Source organism: Argentina anserina, chromosome 1, assembly GCF_933775445.1.
Source record: "Argentina anserina chromosome 1, drPotAnse1.1, whole genome shotgun sequence".
In the NCBI taxonomy this organism is placed as follows: Eukaryota; Viridiplantae; Streptophyta; class Magnoliopsida; order Rosales; family Rosaceae; genus Argentina; species Argentina anserina.
The window spans coordinates 18,500,989-18,512,584 of NC_065872.1; the positions used below are offsets into that span (position 1 = coordinate 18,500,989).

Genomic DNA, 11,596 nt, shown 5'->3' on the forward strand with positions numbered 1-11,596 from the left:
CTTGGTTATGGGTACTAACCTGCCGATTTTTGCATGGGGATAAGTAATGATGTTGCATGCAGCGACACTTATTCGTTTCAGACCCACAACTTGCCAAGCGTTTAGTGCATACCATATGGTCACTGGATACGGTCCTAACGTTCTTTTCACTAACGCCAATTTGGTTAAAGTTGTTTATGTGCCTCTATTGTAGTTATCTCAATGGGTCTACTTGAAACGATTAAGTATTCTGGTTGGTTATGATTTATGAATGACCAACACTTGTCCGTTATTTCCAATCTACAACCGTTGATCTCTATCCTGCGATATTAGTAGACGGTCACTTTGATGAGACATACTTCCCGTCGTTAGGGGGAGATATGGAATGCTCCCATTCCGGTTTTAATGCCAGGAATTGACGTGGTGTGGCACTATGTCTCACTAAGATCCCGCACTACTCAAAGTAAGCAAATGTGCAATGCATTATCTACCTCCAGAAAGTCAAAGATTCGATGCTCAATGACTTTACCGATATTGCGAAAGTGACGAGATCGCACATAAATGCTGTGATATGCCGGTAAGGTTGGAACTCTCTGAATATGAGAGAATTTCATATGACCTGGTCCTAGCACTGTTGGCACCATCCCTGATAGTGGGAAGGAAGCCATCGATGGCACCATCGTACGCTGTGGTGTTGTCGGCGTCCGTGGTATTGCACCACAAAACAAGGGCGGCAAACGCAAAGATGGACTAGTTAGGGTCATAGCTTCGGTCTTGGCTCCGACCTAGATAAGGAGGAGACCATTATTCTCTGGAATCAAAACTAGAAAGAAGCGAAGTGCGTAGGCACAAGTATTTCGCCTATCATCAAGAGACATTCTCTAAACATGTGTATCAACTAAGTTTCTATGGGACGCTACAGACTCCTTTTGTTGATGTTACAGAAGAATAGAAATCTCACGAATTGATTGTATACAGCGCACGCATGTCTTTAATGGATTGATCTCCCATGATTGATGATGTATTCGCTTATGCTCTTATTCCGTTATAAAGCATCAACGATGAGCAACTTGACCGAAGTGGAAAGAATCAATACAGGCTGAACTCGACTTGTTATGTTGGTCGTTGTTCGTAAGTGTAATGAGAAAGATGAAGTCATGCGATATATGTAGGACTTATGGCGCAAAGATTGTCTCATTATCCTAGTATTGACTACGATGAGTTATATTCTCTCGTTATGGACATAATTGCTTTCCGCTACTTGATCAGGAGTAGTGTCCATGAAAACTGATTTGCAGCATATGATAGTGGTCATAGAATATCTGTAAAGGGATCTTGACAAAGATATGAGAGTGCCCGGGGGACTTTAAATGCCTCTAGACCACAGAGAACTTATCTGATCAGATTGCGACGTTCGAGAGAACGTAGTACAATCGGTTGTAAGGACTCATACCCATATGTGTTCATATGAAAGCTAATTCTTGATTCTCTATTTCGTCTAAGTATAGATGATGAAGAGATTCAATGAGCTATACATTCATACATGTTAGTGTTGTTGGGACATTATTGCTTTCATTATGACGTGATTAACTATGCGCCTATGCATTGTCATTAGACTTGCATTGCTTCTTTGACATGGGTTTAGTTCTACACTTAGTGAACCAACACAAATCCTATCCACACCAACGCCGCCAGCAGCTCCAGCAATATCAACGTACGCCTTGGTGTAGCAGTCGACACTGGTAGCGTAAAAGATACGTACGGTTCCGCTTCGAACCAAAATCAGTCCTTCATTAGTCCATTCCCCCATTCTTTTTGCGAAAGACACATTGAATGTGACAAATCAGAATCTGTCCAGTTTCGTAGGTCAACTTCAATGAGACCTACAGGACAGCTCGCTCGATGAAATATGGTGAAATTAGTACCTTTGGAAAGGTCTATGTGTCTACTTTCCAGAGATACCAACCATTTGTTCATAGCTATCATATTGAGTGAGTTATGGCCGTTTTAGCAAAGTAGAACAGTTATGTCTGGAAAATTGCAAGTCAGTCAACTTCGACAAAGCACTGTGAACTCCTCCGATCGGATTGGGTTGTGAATCTTATGTCACTGGAAAGCCACGGGTGTCTACTTTTCAGAACATTTTATGGTTCGCTGATACCTATTTTGACGACGAAGTTATGGCCGTTTAAGTGAGTGAATGTCATTTTACCTGAGAATCTAATTTTCATTGCAAACTCTTGTTTTGAGTTGTTATGCAATCTTGTTTCCTAAGATCTAAGTTTGGCTAAGTATAGCATGCATGATCTAAGGACGTGTGGCTAGATTAATGATTAATCATTGGCCCAAGACTACGTTTGAGAAGCATGTAATGAACGTTATATATATTGTTCTTTGTACTCCATGATTATGGCACTAATCAAGGGGAGTTGTTTCGTAGACTTCAGGGGGAGTCTACCTCACATGATGCTATCAAATATAGACGGTGCATTGTGCTCTTTTTCCCTTCGATCAAGCTTTTGTTTTTACCCAAGAGGTTTTTATTTTGCTTGACAAGGTTTTTACCGAGGCAACGATGTGTGCACCATGCATCCTAGGCATGCGACACAAGGGGGAGTGTTCCGGGAGAATTACTATTCTACCCTTGTGTGTGTCTTAGCCTAATAGGTTTCCTGTTAGGAGATAGATTAACATCTCCGTAATAGATTAAGACTTCGAATCCTACGGGATTGTGGTTTTGTAATGCCTATATATAGGCCCCCATATCATTCAATAATACACAATTATTTCATCCTGAAACATTCCCTTAAATATATGGACTGGCTTTGTTTTCTTCTGCCAAGTCTCCTCCTTCCCTTACAAGCTCAAGATATCCGGCAGTCACGCCAAGATTTGACCATGGTCACCTGTCGCATATCTCATATCTATTTCCGATCAATCTCTAATGTGAACACTGAAGTCAATTGGAAGAGAACTAGATATGCGCTCATCCTAGTGTAGAGTCGTTTATAGTCCTTAAAAGATGAGCCCTCGAGTCATATATATATTGATTAGAGATACGTATTTTATTCATTATTAATTAATTTTGGATTTAAATCTCAAATCACTTTATCATAAGGTTCACCAAGATTATTTCTTTAACAAGCAATGAAGCAATAAATTCCCTTACTTGTGATCTATCTCCATTGAGTCCTTAATTTGATATATATGGATGAGATTAGAAGAATGTTTAAAGAAATTCAGGAGATTGAGTTTGGTTGACTTTTTCTCCTAGTCAGACTAATATAGTTGCTCATATAGTAGCTGGCTATGGTTTTGAGACAAACATTCATCTTGAATGGTTTTGTGAATGCTCTGGAACTCATACGGGATGCCCTGATGTACGTCCGTAATTGTATATAGTCTTAATAATATCTCTTATTTCCTTAAAAAATAAAAACACAACAAGCAATGGCCCAAGGCCCACTGTTTGCCCGTCTTCCTCAACCTGGTAGGTCGCCCTTCCATTCATCTAGGGTACGTTCTGCAGCATTAAAATGGTTTAGGATCGAATTCTCTTTGATTGCTATGTACGGTTCAGCTTTTACATATCGAACTCGAAACCTTAATCCAAGATGATAAACAATAGTATTCATATTCTAACTAAAGCTTCTTTTTTAAACAGTAACGGATCTAGAATCTGATTATGATAGCGGTGAGACCATGCCTTAAATTCTTGAAGCATATAAACTTACAAGTTAAGTTCGTGTCTTTTTGAGTAATTTAAGTTATTGATGAAGATATGTACTACCTTAAGCTAGCAAATATTACACGAAGGTGTAATGATCTTTGGTATCTGAAAATAAAATTTGTGATTGAGTACTTGTTAAATACGGAAAATCATTAACTACTAGTGAATAAATATTGCACCAACTTGTTCATTTCTCATTTTCTCATGTATGCGATGTCGAGCTACGGAGCTAGGGCACCATACTGATTACAACATCTTCAATTAATGTTCATTGAGAAACGAGCACTGATAACACAACAAGTGGTTTCAGTGGGTTCCCACTGGTATCTCTGTCTTAGCTTACCACCAGGTCAGGAGTTCGAACGCTGAGGGACACATTAATTTCGCTGAATTTGCAAATGTGGCCAGGGAAGAGGTGCAATGCTCCTTCAAACGGGGTCCCGACAGGGATTAGTCCTTCAGTCAAAGGCATGTGGGAAACCCTGCTGACAATCCGAGGGAATACCTCAGAAGGTGTCCAAAAAAAAAACGAGCATTGATCGAGGTTGTTCGACATCCCAGCCCTAAGGGGCTAGGGCATTATCAACATCGATCCATATATAATTTACTGTTTATACTTAATCTGGCAATGGAACGTTATACTAAGTGCCCTATCTTTCCCGCACTATGCCATTTTTACACTTAAGCAACAAACTATGATCAAAATCACAAATTTCATCGTTTAAGTAACGCTTAAGTGACAACTTAATAATATCGTCACTACAATTGAAAGCCGTCGCTTTAAGGTCACTTAGGCGATGTGCAATGACATTCGTCGCCCAAATAATTTTAAGCGACAAACTTTTTCCGACAGGGATAAAGTGTATCGCCTTAAACCACTCTTAGGTGACAAAATTTATTTGCTTTCGTCGCTTTAAGTTTTTTTCACTTATATACCCAATGGGTGGACCCCACTTTTGGAGTCTTTTCGGGGGGGGGGGGGGGTTGCTATTTTAGACCCCATGGTCATTTTCTTGTACCGTCTCCTATCCAAGATTTTCAAAAGGCGGCAGTCAAAGTTCACATTTTTAAGTTTTCTTGACGATCAGACGACCAAACCTAATTTTAGGTTATTTTCATCCCAAATTTTAACCATATATTTTAATATATGTATATTTGACATCCAACGGTCAATTATTTCAAATGACTTACTTTGTTGATTGAAAACTTAAATAGCATGTTATGTTGCATAACCTTTGTACTAGGTTAACGAAAGAAGTTGTTCTTTCTTGAATGTGCTATTTGGAGTTGACATCCGTTGACTAAGTTTTCTTCGTTGATTCCATCACCATCACCATCACCAACCCGCAAAACAAGGGAAGCGAACAGTGATGTAATTGTTAAGAAGTCTGAAGACCAACCCATCAATTTGTTAATCACCTCACCCGACCCATTTCAACAAAGGATTGAACTAATCATCCAATCAAATATATATATATATATATATATATATATATATATCAATCTAAAACCGCCAATATTATCGATCAAACATAAATCAATCTTAACTCGTTCATCGAACACCGACCAGTTCGACCCAGATGACGTTCACAACCACATGACTTTGTTGGTTCTTCAAATCAATATCAATTTGCTTACCAATTACCAAATCAATTGTTGGATTGAGAGAAACCCAAAACAACCCAGAATTTGAATTTGGGTACTGGATAAAAGCAGTTCAAGGAGACCGAAGAGAAAGAATCAAGCAAAGGAGAGTGAGGAAGAGAACTACGACTGATGAGAGCGTGTTTTGTGGAGAACAAACCGTACCGGAATTGCATTATATCACAACCCCTCTTTCAGTCTTACACAATCCTCCCAATTTTGGTGTCGCTGTGAAAGGAGACTTTTGAGGTCTTTTTGGTGTTACACAATCCAATTTAATCTAATGCTTAAATCAGCCAAACATGGGACATCGCTTATTGTGTTACGTAAGCAGTTCAGTCCCAGCCAAACCCACGTAACAAAAACGCTGTAGATATGTTATGTACATAGAATAATGTGGATGATTAAATTTTGGACCGGAATGGGCATCGTTTTGCTATCCGATAGTCGAAAAAACTGAAAACACTGTTTACATGCCTTACGGATGGACCCCAGTTTCGGGGCTTGTTAGGGGGCATGTTGCCATATTATAGACCACGTGGTCATTTCCTTATACAGTCATATCCGTCGTTGATGAAGATTTTCAGAAGGCGACGGTCAAAGTGTATTTATGTGGTCAAAGTGCATGTTTTTTGATTTTCTCAACGATCGGACGGCCAAACGACGCCCGTACCATCCCAAATTTTACCTATGAACCATAATAAACGTATATTTCACATCCAACGGTCACTTAGTCCAAAGGACTTACTTTACTAATTGAAAACTTAAGTAGCCTCTTATGTTGCATAACCTTTATACTAGGTTAACAAAGAAGTTGTTATTTCTTAAAGACACTATTTGTAGTTGATATCCGTCAGAAAAACTGACAGTTAGATGTGGTATGCATGTAAAATAATGAGGATGGTTAAAATTTAGGCCGGAACGGACGTCGTTTAGTCATCCCATCATTAAAAAAACTGAAAACACCACTTATATGCCATATGGGTGGATTTCAAGGACCTTTGGGGGGATTGCCATCCATCCTATGGTCTTTTTTTTTGGGGTCAAATCCTATGGTCATTCCCTTCTAACATCCCTTTCCCGTTGCAGAGGATAGTTTCCGAAGGGTGGGAGTCAAAGGGGTATTCGTGTGGTCAAAGGGCACTTTTTCTGTTTTCTCTACGATCTGACGGCCGAACGACGGCCGTTTCATTCTAAATTCTCCGCTACCGCTCGCCGAGAAGCCGCCGCAACTGAAGCTCAAGCCGTCTTGATTGGAAATTCCTAGAATTCGGAGCGTGCCCAGGCTCAACTGCACCCCGCCAACAACTCCGACTCTCTTCCCTACTTGGACATTTTCGACGAGCCCAAGCTCATGGCTACCCCTGCCCAAGTACCACTCTTTTAGTTTCTCTTTCTTTATGAATTTGAAATTTGAGGAGTTTGGTTTTTTTAATGCTTTAGTAGTAATTAGAGGGATGGTTTTACTTTTACATGTTAGTATTGGTTTCATTGTGTTTATATTGAGCTTGTAATGTTTGGTTAATTGTGATCCAATGGTCGAACCAGGGGGAAATATCAGTATCGTACAATGAGCATAGACCAAAGAAGCTGCCTCCGGATTTGCCCTCATTGCTACTCCACGGCAGAATAGTGTATATTGGCATGCCTGTAACTTGTTGAGCCTTGGTACTTCCATGTAGTCAGGTTAGTCAGGCTCAGAATTTATCATGTTAGTCAGGCTCAGAATTTATCGGTATGCTCTAAGTGAGACTGATATGTATGAATTGATTCTTTTTCTTCTTGATCAATTATTCCTACTCATGTATCCCGAATGCTTACTATTCAGGTTGGCATGGAGTCAGAAGGTTTTGCCATCTATGATGCGATGATGCAATTGAAAATGAGGTAATTACATTTTACCTCCTCTTGCATTTTACTACGCTTAGCTAGTTATAACCCCTGTCTTGGTGGCAGTGATAGTGTTGGTGTTCATTGGTGGGTTTTGAGCTTCATAGTGTTTCTAGATCAGCGACTCTGCTATGGCAGAGATGCATATCATCGATGTGGACTTTAGCAGTGTCTGAATTTGTTGCCTTGGTGTACTATAACAATGACTTGGTGTGAAATATATCTACATTAGATTCACATTCAGCTAGATTGAACCACCTCATAGAAATTGGTCATAGAGGAAGAGGAAATTGGTCATTGGGTTAGAGTAGACCTGCTAGCTTGTCAAAATTAAGCTTATGTTAGACAAATTTGAAGTTTACAAGAATTTGTGCTAGAGTAGGCATCAATATGTTTTGAATTGGTTTGGTTTTGAAGCTTTGATAATGCCAATAGAATTAAAGCGGGGGTCTAGCTTGTGCTGTAGATCAAGATGTATTGGTGTGTGTTTTTGAATGCTAACATTTGTTTGATTATTCACTTAAGGCGGCTATGAAATGGGATGAGGATGTCAGTATCTTCATGTTAAGAAGCTTATTGGTTTTAATATCGATGGTTTACCATTGATACTTTGATCATATAGCTCATGTAACTCTGCTCACTTATCTCATGTATTTCCTCACAGGTTTTTGGTCTTGAGTATGACCTGGATCTCTTCAACATGTATGTCCTACTTTTTATCCTGGATACAAGTTAATCATCTAATAAAGCATGCATTTGGAAGTCGGAGTTTTGAGATGAAAAGTGACTAATGTTCATTTTCCAGTTGACCATTTTTTTATCACGACTGATATTTTATTTTGATTCCTGTTCAATATTAGGGGAGCTATGGAAAACAAGAGTTTGAATGTAAGATTTCTATTATTATTTAGCCTTGTCACAGTGGATCAGTTCCAATCTTTTAAATAATTATTAAATTAATCTTAACAGATCTTCAATTCCAAAGTTGTCTTGGCATCTCCACAAACTGCTTTCAGATGGAGATTATGCTGCCATTTTGGGAGTCATTGGCCATGAGGTTTGTTTATTGCTAAGCCACATCCTATGATAATATAAGATGAATGGAACAGGAAAAAGTTTGTTCTGATCCTTCTCTACCTTTTTATTTTTTATTTTTTTTATCTTTTGCAATATTTCCATAACTAGACTGGGAACATGTTAGTTAATCTACAGTACATTTTATTTTACTATGGAGGATATGTATGATGCATCCTGTTCTGTGTGCCTCCTTCCCTTTTTGTTTTCACACCCTCAGAGCTTTCCACTTTGCCTATACCTACACTTTATATCTGTTCAATTCTTTTTGAAGTCTATAATCTGAAAATCACTGCATATGTTCAATGTGGGTTCAGCATGTTGCCATGTACATATAGGGGTGGGAGCAGCACTAAAAAAAGAGAGGGGGAGCACGGTAGCCCATCATCAACACAAACTCAGGAGCAATTCAACATCTCAAAGGACGATTCACGTTGCCAGAGGAGACCCAACAGTTGGGAATATAGTTGCAGGGGCTGTTTGAATTGTGTTCATTTTGGTAACAAATTGTACAGAACACTCTTTAGTTGGGAGCTAGTGAAAGTACAATTGGAAACACTTGTGTTCATCTTGGAATGTCTTGACATGGAATGGATTGATGCACATTCTGTTTATTCAATGAATTTTGTACATTTCGTTGTGAAATGCAAATTTGGGATGTAAATGGTAGATAATAATTTTTTTTAATAAAATCAAATAAAGCGACGGAGTAAACCATATTTATCGCTTCAAGGCTAAGGCAACGAATGTACATCTCTAGAAAATCTAAGTGACGGACCAATACATTAGGGATTCATCACTTTTGTTTTTTTTTTTCAATTGTTGCTTAAGTTGTGAAAGTCCGTTGCTAAACATTGAAGAGACAATGTAAAGTTGTCACCTCAGTTTCCACTTAAGTGACGAAGTTTGCTCTAGTGGTCGCCTAAAAGCTATAAGGATGGGACCGAGATGACGATTCTTAGCGACGGATATGTGGTCGCCTACGACTTAAGCGACGAATATCCGGCCTGAAGCGACCACAAACCTGCATCGCTCAAGTGGAGATATGGCGTAGTGTTGTCGGTCTGTAATCATATCTGGAATCACTCATGAGGCAATCTAGCTCTAACTCTACGCCTTAGTGCTGATATCCATACGACTATATGGAATAAGCTAGCTAGGCTAAAGTCACCGGTCAAGGACTTGATGATCGATAATCACCCTCCTTTCTAAAGTACGTCTATAAATTTGGCTCTTAGATAATCAACATGTATACATAGATCGAATCTACTCAATCTGTGTATACCACTCAATTTAGTTAGAGATTAACTTCCCATAAGAAGCTTGGACAAAAAAAAAATCAAAACGAGCATTCATATTTTTACAGATCATGAAGAGTTGCATTTGTCGGTACCGAAGTTCTCTTCCAACATATTAGAAATTAATTCCCCAAAAAAATGCAAATATATAAGTTCGTACAGTAAAATTACAGAAATTCTTAATCAACCATTCAACAAAATCACCATAATACTTTTCACACAGAATAAATTAGAGGGACCAAGCTCTGTGGCATGTAATTAAACTGTTGCCATGAGTTTGAGCATCTATGCATGAAAATCAACTTTCAAGCAAGCTACTATATAGATCACAAGAAATTAAATAAATTGAAAGAAGAAAAGAAAAGAATACGTACTATTCTCTAATTACAGAAACGAATGAGTGATTACTCATTAGAACCTGCCAATGCCTTAACCATTATCTGCATGAGCGTCACTCTACTTTGCAAAGATAAAATGTAATCAGCTGTCTCTCTGAAAAGTCCGTCCAAACCCTTGACAGACTTGGAATCACTGTTCGGAATCAGTCTCTTCAAGGTTCTCACCCTTCTTCGTATCCCATTGTTTTCCCTTCTTGCTCCAAACTGGAGGCTTCTCCTTCTCTTCTTCAGAGTCCTTTTACCATCTGCTCTCTTCTTGTTCTTCAAAACCAGTCCACTTCTCTTGGTGCTCGTCATCACCACCCTCTGTCTTGTTCCTTGAGGAACATTGTTCCACAACGCCCCATCATCAGTGCATGACTTTTCCTCATTTTCTTGGACCATTCCCTTCAAATCAAGGGAAACAAAGTGGGGATGCTGATGAGAGTGTCGACCCATGATGTTTAAAGCAAGAACTAATTATCGTTTTGTTTTTCACTGCTAATTCGATCAAGTATCAACTTTGGTTGAGAACACTGATGAAAACAAAACCCTGTATCAGAATTGGAAGGGTTAGGGGGGCTTATATACGAAATATTTGGGTTGGCCACTTGGCCGGCCGGCCATTAAAGATTAGGGTAGGGCTGGCAGGACAATTTCACAGAAGGCCTCCAAGAGAATTGGGGAATTATTCAATCTCATGGTGCCAAGTGTCCCTTAGTTACTTTGAGGCATGTTCTCCACATGGAACCACATGATTCTTCTTTCATATACAGAACCACCTAATTGAAGCTAAGCCACCTTATAAGCCTCAACAACACCACCACCTTCCATCACCACCCATCCCATGAAGAACACCCTGGATTATTCTTTCTCCCACTTTCAATTCAATTCTTTAGACAATGTGAATTAGGGTTATGCGGGGTCCTTAACATCCTCATTCCAGCTCAAATCAACAAGGCATTTCAGATTTATAATTAAACTTCTTAATAGGCTAGTTAGGGTTCATTCATGTATGGTGGTTAAGCAGGCCTTGTTTCATGGCAGGAAACCTATAATAAACAAAGCTATAATGAGGAGGGATTACTAACTTGTCCATATTTGAGGTTGAGAATAGGGTGGACATATTAGATCTTAATGTTGGGATAAGGTAGATTTGGTTCTGACATTCACGAACCCCAAATTGCATCAAAACGATGATTGATGTCTGGAAAGTCTTGGAAACCAATTCCCAAACCATGTTTGTAACATGTCTGCATCATAGTACCCCCACGAAGCTTAAGATTTGGACAACCTTAGAGACAAAGATGCATGCATCTAATTCTGTCAATTCATTTTCCTACTTTCGGTGGAGATACCCGGGATTTTGATTGAAATTTATATTGAACAATATATCAATTAATTCCTTAAATTTAAAGATGTATGAGGTCAGCAGAAATTGTTTCTCCATGCTTGCACTAATTTTTGTGATAACACAGGTCGATTATTACTTTATTAGCAGTGGTGAAACAAAACGAAATGAGTCTCGAAATATGATACACACGATCCTTTATAGAATTTCTTAGCTTTATTCCGATTTTGTGATTATGTCTCTTTCCAAACTT

At 38.9% G+C, this 11,596-nt stretch overlaps 1 protein-coding gene and 1 long non-coding RNA gene across 2 annotated transcripts; one reads left to right on the top strand and one right to left on the bottom strand.

The window, feature by feature from the left end:
- The first annotated feature begins 8,026 nt into the window (after nucleotides 1-8,026).
- On the top strand, nucleotides 8,027-8,901 carry LOC126797224 (uncharacterized). The gene is made up of 3 exons (XR_007672435.1): nucleotides 8,027-8,131; nucleotides 8,213-8,300; nucleotides 8,635-8,901. It is a non-coding gene; the product is annotated as an uncharacterized LOC126797224 (long non-coding RNA).
- Nucleotides 8,902-9,906: 1,005 nt separating this feature from the next.
- On the bottom strand, nucleotides 9,907-10,528 carry LOC126797408 (transcription factor UPBEAT1). Its single transcript, XM_050524044.1, has one exon. The coding sequence runs from the start codon at nucleotides 10,449-10,451 to the stop codon at nucleotides 10,020-10,022; it is 432 nt and encodes a 143-aa protein (XP_050380001.1). The 5' UTR covers nucleotides 10,452-10,528; the 3' UTR covers nucleotides 9,907-10,019.
- Between the last annotated feature and the right edge of the window lie 1,068 nt (nucleotides 10,529-11,596).